Source organism: Nomascus leucogenys, chromosome 12, assembly GCF_006542625.1.
Source record: "Nomascus leucogenys isolate Asia chromosome 12, Asia_NLE_v1, whole genome shotgun sequence".
NCBI classification, from domain to species: domain Eukaryota; kingdom Metazoa; phylum Chordata; class Mammalia; order Primates; family Hylobatidae; genus Nomascus; species Nomascus leucogenys.
In genome coordinates, this window is record NC_044392.1 from 2927890 (window position 1) to 2945457 (window position 17568).

Consider the following 17568-nt stretch of genomic DNA (forward strand, 5'->3'; position numbering starts at 1 on the left):
CCATATTGGCTCCAGGGTCAGTTGTGAAAATCACAAATTCTTTTGCTGTTACATCCTTGCTTGGGACTTCTTAAAGACTCCCTGCTGCACAGAAGATAAAGTCTAGACTCCTCATAGGGGCACAAAAGACTCTCAGTGACCTAAGGCCCTTGCCAATCTTTTTTATTTTTCCACTCTCCCCACCCTCCCCCATTGCACCCTACACTCCAGTCAGATTAAATTACTTGCAGCTCTCCAAATGTGCAAGGCTAATCCATGTCTGTATTTTTGCCTCAGTGATTTTCTTTTTCTAGAATGTTCTCTCCTCCCCCACTTATCCTCCCTAGCTGCAGTGACTGAGTCTGTATGACAGGCTCACTGCACTCAGGGCCTCAGCCACTCTTGGCTATAACTACACTAGCTTGAGGGCTGTGGAATAAAATCCTGCTGCCAATAGACCCTGGGTGGCCAAGCATCTTCCAAACCAAACGCTCTCTCACTCCAGCTGTGTTGGCTTTGTTTATATAATAGCAGCAATATAACACTACTAATAATAACTGTAACAAAAATAGGAAAATAACACAAAGAATTTGCTGTATGATTGGTACAACAATGAACCAGACATATACAGGTCTGCCCTCAGGGAGTTTATAGTTTAGTGAGGGTGCCAGATAATCAACAAATAAAATAAGCATCACTTATTATGGTAGATAATACTAATTGTTCGCAATCATTTGTTCTCTCCTTGCCCTTGCTATACCTCTCTTGAGGTGGTGCTCTCTTCCCTATTCCCATTGACTTTGGGCTTAGTCTTGCAATTTACTTTAGCCCACGGAATTGTGAGTGGTCATGACATAGGCATTTCCAAGCAGAGGCTTTAAATGTACTTGAGTAGTTTGGCTCTGTTCCCTGAAGCTTTTGCCTTCTGGCATGAGAACAACATGCTCTAGGCACAACGTGGTCCTTCAGCCTGTGTCCCAGAATGAGATGTTACGTGGAGCCCAGGAGAGCCCTGCAGAGCTGCAGCTGGCTTACAGCCCTCTTGAGATATGAGTAATAAATAAATATTTATTGTTTCAGATCATTGAGAATTTCGGGCTGTTGATGCCACAGCAAAAGTTGACTAATACACTTATAAAAAAGGGTATGAAGGAAATAAAAAGTGACATCACTCTTCTGGATAAGGTGGTTAGAGATGGTCTCTCTGGGAATGTGACAGTTAAGGAATGATGAGATGGAGCCAGTCTTGTGAGGGACACTCCAACATGGTGAACGGTAAGTGGAAAGGCATTGAGGTAGGCAAGAGTTTTGATGGAAGAGTGGCATGGGATGAGGGGGAGAGAGGTAGGAAGGGGTTAATCATACAGAGCTTCAGTTTCTTTTCCTTTTTTTTTTTTTTTTTTTGAGACAGAGTTTCTCTCTGTTGCCCAGGCTAGAGTGCAGTGGCGTGATCTCTGCTCACTGCAAGCTTTGCCTACCGGGTTCACGCCATTCTCCTGCCTCAGCCTCCCAAGCTGGGACTACAGGCGCCCGCCACCACACCCGGCTAATTTTTTGTATTTTTAGTAGAGACGGGGTTTCACGGTGTTAGCCAGGATGGTCTTGATCTCCTGACCTTGTGATCCACCTGCCTCGGCCTCCCAAAGTGCTGGGATTACAGGCATGAGCCACCGTGCCCAGCCCAGAGCTTGAGTTTCAAGCCGGTGATAAGTAAGAAAAAAAAGACAAACCACTATATATAGCCTCACAGACCTTTGACTCAGAGATCCCTCTTGGCATGGCATTCAAATCAATCACTGACGCCCAATTCCTTTCTTGGCATGAGGTCTTTGGCATGTTAGGGTACCCACGTAACATATTGCCCAAACTGGTTTTGAGAATGAAAGGTGGCACTATGGATAATTACCTAGAACAAAAGATGTAAACTGGGATTGTCCCAAGCAAATAGGGATATATTGTCACCCTACTCATGGTAGCAGCTATTCATGAAACTAGCTTTTGCTGCAAGTTCCTCATTCACAGCTCAATCCCCTCTGGAACTGGAATCCTAAACTGAAGCTCGTTGGTAGGGGTCTGATGATTGCTAAGTTCTTGCCCTCTATGGCTGGACCCTGTTACCTGTATCCCATAGAGGCTGGCTAGGTTCTTGGTGTAAATTACATGACTATTTATCAGCATAACCTTTGGAAATTACCCACTGCCTGGAATTACCCTGTGGCCATGACTGATTCTTGCCACACCTCTGGAATAATGCAGTGCCGCCACCAAACCACTCCAGGTGCTTACCCCGGCCTTGAGGCCCTCTTCATCGAGATGTTCAGAGGTCCTTCCCAAGGCCAGGCTCTGCACTGGGGTTTTCATGCATTCCTCAGTGGCTGGCTGAGGAACTCATATCCCCAGCTCACAGGAAAGATTCTGATACCTTATGGAACAAAGCACAAAAAAGGCTCCCTGCCCTATGCTACTGGGAAGTAGCTGAGTCCACATTCTTGGGGCTCAGCTTTTACCTTGAAAACAGACCATAAGTTCTTTGGAAAATATATGTAGCCAGACCAAGCCACCATGCCAAAGTTGGAGCAAATATGAATCCTTCTAAAAATTGGGGGTTTGCATGTATTTTTCACTTACTAGCTGTATGCATTTGGGAGGGAGGAAGAGGGCAGGTACTTTACATCATTGAGTCTTTCCCCTCATATATAAAAATGGGATTAATAACTTCTAAATTACAGCTTTGTTGTTAAGACTCGACGCAATGAAGTTTGTGAAGGCATGGAACACAGCACTGTGCTGGGCTCAGGGAAGGTATACATTCAACCTTGGCTGAATTTGAAACAAGAGGAACATCCCCACTCTGCTGCTGATGGCTGTCTCCAAGCATGCTTCTGCTTGGTGTAGCTCCTAGTCTTAATCAGCCTACTAAGGCAGCAAAAGTGGTGTCTCCCCACTTCTCCCTTACCACACCCTCAATCCAGCAAGACCCCAGGCCAAAAGGTTTGCTCTTTGATCCTCAGTCCCTCCTCTCCCCAAGGAATGAATAGGTAACTCCAAGTCCAGAAGATTCTGACAAAACTCCCCATTTGCAGGAATGACTGACTGCTCGGCTGCCAACTGTGACCTGGTGAGGCACCTTCTGTGAGCAGATTTTTGGGCAGATCACCTTAGAAAGGAGAGGCACTGTCAGCTGCATGGGGGTACCTGGTACTCAACAGCTCTTCACTTGAGTGTTGGATATTCTGTCAGTCTTGAGTCTCACTGTGAGATTCTGAGGAACTGTGACATGTTTGGGAACAGATGGAAGTCCTGATGACCCAGTCTTTCCATGTCCCAAGCAAAGGCTACTCAAAAGTGCTTCTCTCCTGTGAGATCCCACAGCTGCCTGCACCCTGCCCCCAGGATCCTATAAGTGATACTCATAGGGTCCTATCCTTGCTACATGGGCAGATCCCAGCTGGTCTCTATGCTCAGCTAAGGTTAGCTTCAGCTGCTCTTATTAATCTGGTCAGCCAGACACAGGTATTAGCAAGGAAAAAAGTATCTTGGCATGATGTAAACCAAGAGCTCAAGCCTTCCCATTAGCCCAGAGGAATTCAAGGAAGGGTGTGGATCACATCTTCAACAACTCAGGGGATGTTCTCAGGACTGTAGGCCCAGGTCCCTGGGTCTTTGAGGCACTCAGGGCCTGTCCTCTTCACCTGAGCCCCTGAACTCTGTTAGAGAGCTCCATCATGCATTCTAAGCCTGTTCATCAGGGCATCCTCAAAGAGTCTAGAACTGCCACGGTCCATTCATGCCTCAGACCACCATCCACTGAAGACTGGAAGACAATACATGCTGGTTGTTCTCCATGAACACAAGGAAGTACATTTGGATTTTTTTCCAGGGGAAACACGATAATCCAAGGGAGTTTACAGGTAGCCTGGGAGAGATCCCTGCAAGACCATGGGGGAGTCTGATCTGAGTCCCAGAGCAAGATGAGAGTTGATCAGATAGCCTAGGGCCAGGAGCCTTTCCTCTGAACCCATCTCCCCTGAGTCCCCCAAAAGACTGCTCTTGTACATAAGGCCTAGAGGAAGGGCCAGTTAACACAAGAGGGGTAACCCAAGGCTCTCTTAGAAAGCCAAGCCCTGGAAAAGGTATGTAGTGCCTTCTCCGAGGACCACAGAGACTGAGGACACCCACATCACTGAGGGCTGATAGTAATGCACACGTGTTCAAGTAAGATGACAAATTCATCAAGAGGCTCAAAGAACAGGGTTAGGGTATTGATAGAACTTCAAGCTCCAGCTTTTGAGCCAGCAGCTGTGAAAACAGACCCTGGCTGGGGAAACTCTGTGTTGGCCTCCATAGCTCTCTGAGTCAGGCATGGCCGAGCACGGTGGAGAATGCATACACACAGCTTTGCACATTTTACAGAGAAAACAGAGCCCATTGGCTTGATCCCAAAGGTGAAAGCTGAAATGAGAATGACAGAGATACCTCATTCCCCTACAAGTAGAGGTCACAGCCCAGGATTAGACTCCTAAAGCTTGGCCAGTTTTCCCAGTTCCTATTCCACGCAGGTAGCTGTGGTCCTAATACACCTTGGACCAGGACTCTCAGCTGGAATAAGGCCTTTGAACTGGGTCTTGGATTAAACTGTGTTCACAGTTTGGTTTTGGACAGATTCCTAGGTTGGATTGGACTGAAATTTTTGCCTGTGCTACAATCTTCCAAGAAGACTTCTGAAAATCTGCCAGTTGGAATGAATTTTTCTTCCTCTACATTCTGGTAGCACTTTGTGACCACATCTATGATTGTAATAATTCAGAGACTGCTTTAAAATAAAAGCACATGCTTATCTTACTCACTAGACTATGAGCTCTTGGAAGGCAAGAACCATGTTTGAATCATCTTCATCACTTGCCCGGTGCTGAGTGTAACGGCCAGTACATAGAACCCACTCCCTTCCACATTTTGCTGCATTTAAATTAAATGAAAAACATCGAGTTGTAATGTCAGAGTACTGGACCATGCATCTCATTCCTTGATGGGATATCAACATGGAGGTCAACATCCCATAGACCCTGGGAGACTGTAGTCACCCTAACAACTGAGTTATGGCAGCTCAGCCTGGCCAACTTAATAGCAACAGCATATGAACACAACATATCACCACATGCATCACAACCCATGTATCTTGGCATGACACAAGTATTAGCTAGGAGAAAAGTGTCTTGGCATGATGTAATCCAAGAGCTCAAGCCTTCCCATTAGCACAGAGGAATTCAAGAAAGGAATTCAAGAGAGGAATTCAAGGGACTAAATTCAAGAGAAGAATTCAAGGGACCTCACAGAAATGACACAAAACTTCCCCCAAGCAACTGGCATACAGTATGTGTTCCATACTAGTTGTTCAGAAATATGACCTAATGTCTAGATCATCTAGGAGTTTTTTAGAACTAGAATTCCTAGGCCCTATTTTGGACCTACTGAATTGGAATTTTGGGGGACGAGGCCAAGAACTCCATATTTTAAAAGGCCTATGAGTGATTCTAATGGTTAGCTGGGTTTGGGTCTACTTTAAACTAGGCAGGGCCACCAAAGACACTTCCTTCCCCTATAAAGTACCTGACTAGACATAAAGCAAACAAGTGATGTATGTGACTCACACTGGCCTGGCAGGGAAAGTGTTGACTACTTCCTTGGACATCTTGATAGGGAATGCTGGGAGCCTCCTTCATGAGCCATCCCTTCAGTCTGCCTGATCTCACCCTGGCCAGGTACACTGAAGACCTGGATCCCATGGGCTTGGTTCTTATAGTCAGATGCTAAGCCAAGCCCAGCTAAGCATGATGGTACATTGGGAAGTTCTATTCCTACAAACTGTTGGGGTGAAGTGTGTGTGGCTGCACAGAGCCAGTAACTGGCGGGCTTGTGAGAAGCCCAGCATCCCTACAGGCCCATTCAGTTTTAGGATCTCCCTCTCCTGCTAACCCTTCTTCAATAGGTATGCCCCAGACCAAGGACTGGGCTCCTGTTCTGGTTCACGGTTTCCTCTCTAGTCTCTGCTGTGAGACTGAAGTCTCTATTTGGAGACTGGAGTCTCTTTTTGGAGACTGAAGCCTCTGGCTGGGTCAAGGATATACTCTGTTGGGATACACCCTATTCCCTTGGGTGAGGACCTGAGTCAATCCAGAATCTTCCTTCCCCCATAAAGTATCTGCCTATTTGAAAACAAAGGTAACAAGCAATGATGTGACCCACACTGGCCTGGTAGGACAAGAATTGACTCCACCTCCTTGTACATTCTGAGAGGCAACACCAGCAGCCTCCTTTGTGACCCATTTCTTTATCCAGGGTCAGCTCTTTCAGCCCTGGACTCCCTCAACTCTGGCGTACACTTCCCAGGCTGCCCCATGGTCCTGGGACGCTTCATAGCTATGACTAGTGCCCATTCTCCAGTACAGTAGCAGATACAGACCCTTCCCCATCTTGCTACCACCCCTGACTTTCCACTCAAGGTGACGTCCCCTTCAGATCACTGGGAGCATTCTGCAGAGTGGGCACCCCCTGCTCTGCCTGCCACTAGTAAAGGGAAACCACAGGTCTTCAGTGTTCAGGTTCTTGAGGACTGGATAACAGAGGGAGGGAGCCCTGGGACTCCCTAAGTTCCCTGCTTATTTTCTGGGGCCATCTGTAGGTCAATGAAACCTTGAAAGAAGTCTAGAGAAATGAGGGGAATGTTACATTAAGCAGAGGAAGCTCACGCTGATCACTGTCCCTGGCCTGATCACAAACAGTTCCCAGGAATATTATCCCCCATGCTGAGGCTGATGCATTTAAATCTTTGCTGATCCCAACTCTGGCTGTGATCATTTGAAAAAGGCAATTTCCAAGGACTCTAGCTATTGTGATCATATTTTCTGGGCCAAGGGAAATGATGTTTGAAATTGCATTTGTCCTGGAAAATCTGGGATCGTATGTTTACAGGGAACACTAGGTTTCAGCCATAGAAGGGAGGGAAAATAGAGCATGCTTCACCTGTGCATGTGGCATTGAGGTCAGGGTGGGAGGAGAAGTGAAAAAAGTACCTGTCGATTTAAGAATAAAGGTAACAAGCAACGTATGTGAAGCAATGCATGTGACCTATATGAAGAAAACCATGGAGCTGTTATATTTAGAAAAACGAAAGTAGGCGAACAAAAACACGTGTCTGGATCTGAGGGCTGTGTATTATAAAAATGCCTATTTTCTTCAAGTTAATTTATATTTTAACAGGAGTGCACATACAAAATCCCAATAGGATGTTTTTTTTTACTCTGACAAAATGATTCTAAAATTAATCTTGAACAACAAACAGATGAGAATAACAATGAATATTCTGAAAGAGAAAATAATTAAGGGAGGAAGGAGTTGTTTCTAGCTCTGCCAGATATTAGAACACATTATAAAACAACAATTAAAATTATTCACAACCAGTGCTAAGATAGAAATAGAGCAGCAGAACAAAGTGGTGACTCAAGAAATAGACTTAACTACATTTGAGGATTCAGTATGTAATAAAACAATTCATTTCCCTCAAATCAAAAGGGAAATGAATTACTTAATAAATTGTGTTGGAAAACTGCATAATAGTTAGGACAATATTATACATTCATCTAAGTAAACTCCAGATGGATTAACAAATTATATTTAAAAAAATCAAATTACTGACAAATAACCAAAAATAGAATGAACTGTTTCTCAGATCCATGGCAGAATAACTTTGTCAGCTTTGAAAATAAATCACAAATACTGAGAGATTTGTTTATATAGAAATGTAAGACAACTATACAATGAAAAATAGAAAACAAATAGGGAAAATGAGATTGGGAAAATACATATATCAAATACCACAAAGAATTTCTATACACAATATAGAAAGAATGCCTTCAAATTGGGAAGGAATACCAACACCCCAGTAGCCAGACGTCAGTACCAGTAGTCACTATACAGGGATTGGAAACAGCAAATGCCCCATGTCCCTCCTAGACAGGGCTGGACCCAGGTCGGCTGGAGAAAGGCCGAGACTAAAGTCTCTATCCAGTGTCCTGCGATGGCAATCTTGGCAGTCCTCCAGACACCTCTTTTATACCTCTTACCCCAACAGGGACATGCCTGGCCCATGGCTACCCAGCAGTCTGTCTCCAGACTGTGCTCCCATAAACCCACCTCCCTTCTTCATTCATATCCATTAGGCAGCAGCCAACCCCTGTAGGAACCACTGCAAACCCAAGTACCCAGTCCTGCAGTGTGGGCGTGCGTGTGTGCGTGGGTGTTTACGTGTGCGTCGATGTATCTACGGAACGTGTCCCTTTTGCATAGGCCCAAACCCTATGGCTTCTCCCAGAACCCACTGCTGCCTCTTGGATGTCTCCTTTTCCAGCAGGGTCTCTCATCTTTCGGGCCCAACCAGTCTAACAGAGAAGATGTCAAGTCTATGCCCCATGAGAGGAGGGGCTGTTGCTCTTCTGTTCAGCACCCACCATGATGCCTGCCACATTGCAGGCACTCAATAAATATGTGTTAAATAAAAGAATGAACCTAATATTCATAGCATCAATGTTTTCTCATTGAAAAACTAAATTATAAGCCACAAGGGTCCACTTCATTTATATAATGGTGTCTATCTCCACATGAAAAGAGCTCCTTGAGGACACGGACTGTGCCCAATTCATCTCTGAATTCGCAGCACTTAACATTGGGCACTTCACAGTAGTCAACAAAGGTGTGCTACAGAAATAGATTCAACTTATAGCTATTAAATTAGCAACTTTTAAATGGCTACACAAATATTTGAAGTTTAGTGAAGCTAACAAAGTTTACAAGCAATATATCTGTGGCCTAAACGAAGAAAACCACAAACTTGTTATCTTTAGAAAAGTGAAAGTAGATAAACATGAAAGAGAGGCATGCCATGTTTCTGAATGGAAAGACCACACATTTTATGAGTCTTGTTCTTAATCTTATAGCTTTTGCTACTGGCATTATGAACTGACACGATATTTTGGGGAAACCGTACAACAGTATGCATCAAGAGTCATAAAAATATTCATGTCCTGATCCGATAATGTCACTTCTAGAAATTTATTCTAAGGAAATAATTCAAGAGAAGAAAAAGCCATAGGCCTGAAGATGCTCATTATAGCCTTATATAAAATAATTAAATATAATTGGTTGAATAAGTCATGGTTCATTCACTTGACAGAAGAACCCATAGATTTTTAAGAATGATAACTATGAAATACATGTAGCAACATGGTAAGATTCACAACAGAATATGGGCTTTAAAACATAGAATGCAAAATGGTATGCTCACTCTGATGAAGACCACATAACATATGTGTATAGATGGGTAAGAATAAAAAAAGACTGGTCAAATTTGAAATCAGTTTGGTTTAAGGGAGAGAGAATACGAATATTTTCTTTATTTAAACTTTTAGATTTACTTAAACCATTAAATTAGCTTAAACTTGAAAAATACGAGAACATACCAAAAGTCTTTGTCAAGTAATGGCCCTTGAGCTCCAGATATGTCTAGAGATAGAGTTACAGCACATTATACAGGGCATGGCATCATGAGATTGTCCCTTTAACCTGAGCAGGATCATCTCCAAAGGCCCTTCAGTTTAGAATTTGACCAGGAACAGCCATACCCTCTTATGCAGCTGACTTTGTACATAGCAGGTACTCAATAAAGCAAGATGGATAAATAAATGAATGGGTAGAAGGAACGGAGAAAATGTAAAGATTAGGAAGAGGTTTCAACCCCAGTATATTGTATGGTGGGGGTACACAGTATTGATAGATTTCCAATAAGGGTCACAAATCTATCTTTCTTGGATTTGTCTAACTCTTGTCAACCTTTGTTGCTTCATAAAGGTAACTCAGCCAGCAGTTTGCTCCTGTACTCTGGCCTAGTAATTTTGTCCTAAGGCTTCCTTGTCCTTACTTTTGCAGATGATCCCTAAACTTCTAGAAATCTAGTGCAATGGAGAGGGGGCAAGACTTGCAGCAAGAACCTGGGTGCAGATTGCTGCTCTGTTAATTAATAGCTCAAATTCCAGCCTATTATTTAGTGGTTCTATGGCCATTGTGTTAGTTGTATTTCTTTGAACCTTGTTTTAATCTATAAATTGAGAGAATAAATACCCCATAACATAGTAGGGAGGACTCATATCTTCCCAATAATGTAGAACATTCAATAAAATTGGCATTCTCCTCTAACCCATGCCTTCCCACTGTCATAACGCTACAGACTTTAATCATAGCCTCACCTAAAACACAAATCCATAGGATTCTTCGTATTTGGAATTTGACAAAACTAAGTTATCCTAGACTAGTGGTTCTTAATCTGTGATTTTTTTCCCCCAGGGAATATTTGGCAATGTCTAGAGATATTTTTGGCTGTCACAACTGGTGTGTGGGACGGGTGCTGCTGGTAGAGGACAGAGATGTGTTAACTATCCTATAATACACAATACTGCCCCCCACACAAAGAATTATCTAGGCCAAAATATCAATAGTGCTAAGTTTGAGAAGCTCTACTTTGGAGTAATGGTCCATGGGAGAGACCAGATTCTTGCAGATCCCATTACCCAATTCATCCCAGAATGTGTGCGTGCGTGCGTGCGTGCGTGCGTGTGTGTGTGTGTGTGTTACCAGAACAGAAGGTGGGAGAAGTAAGGAGGAAGTCAGAGTAAAGGACAGGAAGATACTAGCAGAGGGCCATTTCCCACAGCATCTCTGTTTAGAAAATCCTACTTTCCCTTCCAACTCTCCAGAAGCCCAGCTCAAGTCTTGTATCTTCTGGGACATTTTCCCTGAGCACCCAAGGATCCAATTTTCCCTCCCTTGACCTCTCAAGATTAGATTGCTGATTTGTAACTTAAATCGTATACATCCAAGAAGTTCCTGCCTTCACATTCCACACATATACTATACACATTAAGAACTGCGCAATTAGGATTCACATCTTAAGGTGGTTTACAAAATGGCAAAGGAAAGTGTGCATTCATGCATTCTTGGCATATCTCTGGTGAAGGCTGTTTTGAAGCTTCTTTTGCAAGTGGCTGCTAATGCATTGATAATTGGTTTCCTGGCTTCCTTAAGAAGTGTGAAGCATTCTGCCAGCCTGTCAACCAAGCATCAAGTCTTGTGCAAACCACCATCAGAGTTATTTGTATCTTCCGTCCCATTGTATATCTTGTGGTGGAAGAATAACTGGACAAGATTGTATGGGAAATGCTCTCTATTCTTTCATAAGGAAGGAGGTAAGATGGGCAAAGCTTCTGGAAGGTAAAGAATATATGCAGCCTGGCCAAAGCTTTCCCACCATGACAACCAGGATGAGCAAATTCCCTAGGCAAAGACTGAACAACTCAGAATCCAATGCATGGTGCTCAGCACAGGGAAGACAGGCAAGTCAATAGCTTGAATGGATGGAAAGTGGTATTACTTCCCATCGATTTTGAGCAGGGGTCCCTGGAGATGTGAATTAACTGAGGACCAGCGAGTAAGAGCAAAGAAGCTAGCTCCATCTTTTCTTTCAAAACGTTTTTCACTGTGAGATAAATCATCTTCTTAAAAACCTACATTTAAAAAAGACTATCTATTGAGCATCTACTACTGTGAGGGCAGCTCAAAAGCCAACAAAATGATTCTGAAGTCTCTGCTTGCTACATGTTTTGGAACATGAAAGGACAGCGTATTTGTGTATTCTTGGCAGGGTAATTCCCTCATAAACAGTTGTTTTGAAGAAAATGTTTCAAGAGAAGAACAATACTTTGCACCTCTTCAGACAACTTCTCAAAGAAATTCGAGCCATTGAAATAATATCCTCAAACCCCTTCTAGCTCTCAATAAGGAAACGGCAATGTTGTTTGCCAAGTATTGTATTAATATTTATTGTGACTAACGTATTGTAAAATTTAGGGCACTTATGCTGACTTTTGCTAGAGGAGCTTTTGTATGTACATTTATGAGCACTTTGGAAAACACAGAGACCAACCTTATATTTTATATTTTTATAGATGTTTATAGGTATTGTCCCTTTTCTACTGATAACACTATAATACATTTGATCTAGAGCTAAGAGCAGAACACCAAAGTTTAACATTGTCCCTCAATCAAAGTATGACCTGCTCTGTAATGATCCACTTTCAAAGTAGCTTCCAGGTATTTATTGTCGGAAATGTGAGGACTATTCATGTCATAGTGATCTTTTTCTATAAATATGATCGTAGAGGCTTAGAATTTTTGGAGCCACAATGGAGTGCTACCCTATTGGATAGGTCAGTACATGAAAATCCAGAGAGAAGATGCCTGGCTTTAGTCACAAAGCTGAGCTAGAACTAAGAACCTGGTCTTCAAATTTTGAAACCAAAGTCATCTCAATGTAACAGGCTTTTGTTATCACCATACTTTCTTATCACCAATTGGACTACGAGCTCCCTGAGGGCAAAGCCCAGGACCTATAAAAGCATCAGCTTACCTGCTGGGTACTCAGTAGGGAGTGGGCAGATGGAAGTCCCTCACTTTGTTGGAATGCAAGTGTGACCTGGCTATATGCTGCAAAGGCATGGGGCCAGTTGGCTCCCTCTGGCTTCTTCCATGGAAGCCAGCATCCCTGAGATTCAAGCTGTGTCCTGTTACTCTCCAATGTCCAGACACACTTGAGTAATGGAAGTGCCTGGGGATGTCATCCTGCTCTATCCCAGAATTGTCTAGAAGAAGAAATGCCATGTCGGCTCCCCATAGTACCTGCTTAGCTTTCATCCATAAGCCTCAGACCCCTCGTCCTTGTTTCAAACCACAGGGAGCACTGACACATACTTGTTGGGACAGACCTATCGTCTTTCCTTCCCAGCTGTTGGCAAGCAGTGCCCAGCTCACTGGAGGGTGCTGGCCCTGCTTGTGGACACCAAGGGCCTGCTGGGCAGCACTTCAAGGTCTTCTGCCCTTGGTGAAGGTTTTATAAGGATGTTAGAAACCTGCTCCTAAGAGCCAAATGGCCAAGTAAACTCTTGGAGGTGTGAAGCAACAGTCCCTCAGCTGGCATTCTGCTACCTGCCTCTTTCAGCGTGGGGGACAGTGAACCTTATCGTGGTCCTAAGAGGCTGGCTGGTTTTGCTTCCCATGCCAATCCTCCCAGCTCTTTGTCGTAGAAGCTAGACTCTCCTCCATTTCTTCCTGCCTTGTTTTATCTAGATGGATTTCAGAGATTAAGCCCCCATGGCACCTGGGGCTCCCACTGTGTGTACCTTTATCTTCTCAGGCCCTGCCTCTGCAGAGCCCTGCCCCATGCGCCCGTCCCTGGGCTTGGTCTCTGCAATAGGCAAAGCCTTTGTGTTTGCCTACCCTGAGCTGCTCCCTGCTCCTCCAGGTCCTTGTGGCTCCCAGCGTGCTATGCGGCTAATTCTGTTGGGCTCTATATTCTAACCACAGTGGGGAGCAGGGATGGGCAGATATCATGCAATTTATTTTTTTTCAGTAAGGGTGATTTGTTCAATGTGTATTTAAGGGTGATTTGATCTTTAAACCTCTCAAGACTTTTTACATAAATAAACTCAAAAGTCATCAAAATGCTTTGTCAGTCAAAGTGATTTTTTTTTTTTCATTTAAAAAGTATCATCACCATGGTACATCCCAACTCATCAACTCATACAGCAAACTCTCAGTCATCACAGAGACACTGACAGTCTCCCAGGCGATTCCTCTCCCAGCCCTGAGGGATCACCGATCTCTAGTGTACAGAACTCGAGGCCCCAAGTAACCCACTGAGCCAGGTGAAGGATCCGAGGGTCAGGCTGGCTGCCTTTCCCTGAGAGAAGCACATGGAAAGAGATGGAGAAGGTGGAGTGACAAGGGATGGGAGAAGACGTAATAGCTCAGAGAAGCTGGAAATTTTGATTTCCCAGCAGAGGCCATGCCTGGGCCTCCCTAGGCTACACACAGCCCCTCATCCTTGCTAATCCCACCACAGCTGAAGATTTAAGATGTCGTTTGTGCTGCAAAGTATGGTCAGGTCATCCAAGAGGAAGGAAGAAGGGCTTCTTTGTTATCTCCACAGAACAGAGCACTCAACTCCAACCCCTTCCCCAAAAGATCAACAGTCCAAAGATAGATTGATCCCTTATCCCTCCCTAAATCCAATATGAGATGAAGCAATTTTAGGAAACTGTTTATATCCTGGCAAGGCCAGTTTCCCACAGTACTGGAGGCTGGTGGTGTCTACAACTTACAGACTTGACAGTCCCTTCCACCCTGCTTGATTAGATGGTGTCAGGGGTGGCAATGAGGGTGAGCAGGAAATGTCTGGGTCTGAGCCTGGTGGGCTTTGCCCCAGTGGTGTCTCCTTGCTCTTAAGGATCACCAAAAAGGGTAAGGTGGCGTTGAAGAGCATCCCCAAATGTCAAGAGCACTTGTTCTCAGTGCTACAGTGGACATTCCTGCCAGAAATGAGGACCCCACCAGCAACGTTCTGAGGAGTAGAATAAACCAAGCAGAGTGCAGTTGTTGTTACAACCTGCAAGGTTCCCAGGGATGGGGCCCCTGGGGTAGCTAAGGAAATGGGCCCCTGCCTCTCAGTGAAGACCCTGGCATGGCCTCCTCCCTGCTCACTTACACACGCAGCCTGGCTTCTTAGCCGACCATTGGTTATTCTTTTGGCATGTGATTGCCTTCTGTCCCACCAGCTCGAAGGCGGGCTGGCACTCAAACTTGAGAGTGTCACCGTGGCGAAACCGGGAGCCTTCCCTCTGGCCATATGCAGGTACGCCAGGGTCACCGCAACTGCCCTGCTCGATCTCTGAAAGACAGGAAGATGAGAAAACAGAGACAAAAGGTGACTTTATACCTCTTTTGGAGCTGAAGGTCCACATGACATGCTCTGCTGCTCTTCTGCCATAAGTCAGTGTTCACAGTGACACAGGTAGGATTCAACATTCTCATAAGGAATGGAGTTTGTGAGAAATCCTGCAATGTCCTGTTTCATCGCAGCATCCTAGGATGAATGGGCTTCCAGCTATCAAGTGCCTGAGGCTCTGTGTCCACATAAAGTGCTCTGGATGCTTGGATGTTTTGACCCCTTCTCTCTCCCTAAATCCAATATGAGATGACACAATTTTAGGGAAAGGTGGGTCTACATTCTTCACAGGTTACCTGTCCCAGGAGCAACAAGTTCCGCAGCATTAGAAGTCTTTGGAGACTTCCTCACTGAACCTGACCTTGCATCTGAACTGCTAATGTCACATGACAGATCTCAAGTACAGTCCGTTTCCATTTCTGAGCAGCAAAGGCAAGTCAAGATGACACAGCAGTTGAGGTTTTGCTCCCTGTCTTTTTCCCAAACCAGAGATTAATTGAGAATAAATGTTCACTGCCTGCTGATGTGGAAGCACCTTCATGGAGATGTTTCCTTAATTCAATTTGTGATGGTAGCAGGTAAAATGAAACAAATGACTCATTGAGTATGCTTTGAAAGTTCACTTGAGTCAACAGTGGTGAGTCAGACATGGAGTGGGTTCCCTGAGACAGCTCTGGGGGCCCTGAACCCAGTGGGCATGACGGGCTGGCTACCTCACTGGAGAGGTAGTCAGGACCCAGATGCTTCTGGAAAGGAGTATGTCCTGGTCAAGCCTCTGGAGTCACCTCCACTTCCACTCATGATGTGCTTAATGCTGTGAGAGATGGACGAGGAGGAGGGGGTGGTGGAGGGGAGGAGGAAGAAGAGGGAAGGAGAGGAGCTCTGCTTCCGGGGAGAAGGGCGTCCTGTAGGATAGATAGGAAGTCATGAAGCCAGTGCCAGATGGTGAGGTGAGGACTGTACGAGTCCTGAGATTTTGGAGAGAGGGGCTCAGGGTCATCAGGGGAGTTTTTTGGATACTACCCAGGATTCTCAGGACAAAGGGACCCTGCCTGTTCGGTAGACACCATCACGGGCTGTCAGGCGCCACAGTCCCTGAAGTTGGTGTGTGTGATCCTGACAGAGATGATTCTGCAAAGGCTTTCCTACCATACTGTGGGGCTTCTGTGGGCTGGGCAGCTCCAGGCACTGCCTTTTATGGGTGGGCTCTTGACTGTTGCATTCATGTTAAACCAAAATGAAGGCTTCCAGCTTTGTGCTGATAGCAGGCAGGACAAGGCATTCTATGGCTGGGATTTTGTGTGTGTGTGTGTGTGTGTGTGTGTGTGTGTGTGTGTGTGTGTGATCATCTAAGTTGAGCAACAAGGGTCCTCCCCTTTGTGCAGGGGAGTCTGTGTGACCATGTGCCAGGTGTGAGGCATCTCAAATGTAAGTCAGCCCACTTGCCTCTTACCTCACATGTCCCCCTGGCCTCACCCTCTATAAGTACACCTGCTGAAAACATAGCTGAAACCCCTCTGAAGCTGGCTTTGCTCAGGCTCAGGGATTGGGGAGGGGATACACTGAGGCATTCCAGGAACATGGTCCCTTTGCTCCAGGTCCCAGAGCTCCAGGGAATCTGAAGGAAAGAAGAAGGGGCCCCTGTGATAAGTCAACGTGGAGAAGCAAACAGCAGGACTCACCTGCCTCCAGATGTCCCCAGACATGCTCTCTGGGATGCGAGAGCCTGGGGTGTGAAGGCTGTCACTGCAGGCATTTTGAGACCTGGTGAAAGTTACACAGCATTTCAAGGCTGAGCTGGATCCTTCCTGCTGCCAGGGGCAGAACCCAGATATAAGGTTTCCTAGTGAGGCCCCACCATTGCTGCAGGAGATATGCATGTGGGGTACGTGTGCCTGTGTTCCTGCCCACAGCAGCTAGTCTGAGGCTGTGATTGGCTTAAGAAAAAGGGGATCCTAAGGGGGATGAAGGAATCTGCCCAGCCTTCCCATTGTGCAGGCACAGCCCTGCGCACATGCCCACATCCACCTACCCATCAATTCCTCCTACCATCATGCAATCACAGGCACCCACTTAAGCACAATGCAATGAGCACCTACGGTGTGCCAGTTGCTGTGCTAGACCCTTGACATTTGGATATGGTCTCTGCCCTCAAGAAATGAACAGACAAGGAAACAGGTGTTTATGATACAGGGGATTCGTGCTGTGGATGCACATAGGAGAGGCACCTAACTCAAACGTGGAGGATCAGTCTGGAAACAGGGTGTGGAGAGTGGAACTACTAACCTCATCTACAAAATTTCAAGGGGCACCAAAGTCTCAGTTATCATGACAAATAATATCTTAGTGAGATATTTTTTTCTAGAAAATTACAATTAATACCATAAATCCAATTCACAATGAAGAAAAATACCAACATTTAAAATAAAGCCTGGATCCAACTCTATGCTCAGATGACACACCTCACTGGTCTCACCATAGTCCCAGCACTGTCAGAGCCTGTCTTTGATTCAAATGTTGATGTGTTTTAACGTGGATATTTTGCAGTAACATTAATTTTTTTTTTAATTTGCATTAAGTGTTATTTATCTTAATTGCTGAGTTTTTTTCCCCCGTCACTTAAATTTCATGCCCATGAGTGCCCTGCTCACCTGACCCTAGTCCCAGACCTGGGTCAGGAAAGGCTTCTTAGAGGATGTGGTGTC

At 45.0% G+C, this 17568-nt stretch overlaps 1 protein-coding gene across 13 annotated transcripts in view; it reads right to left on the reverse strand.

The window, feature by feature from the left end:
* CSMD2 (CUB and Sushi multiple domains 2) overlaps nucleotides 1-17568 on the reverse strand; it is a 675146-nt gene that overhangs the window by 274498 nt on the left and 383080 nt on the right. For 12 of the 13 annotated variants that reach the window (XM_030823365.1, XM_030823367.1, XM_030823370.1 and 9 more), the window contains one exon: nucleotides 14624-14806. The exons of the other annotated variant lie outside the window; for it this stretch is intronic. In XM_030823365.1, coding sequence (XP_030679225.1) covers nucleotides 14624-14806 — 183 coding nt within the window. The remainder of the gene's footprint in view (nucleotides 1-14623; nucleotides 14807-17568) is intronic. 13 annotated transcript variants of the gene reach the window in all.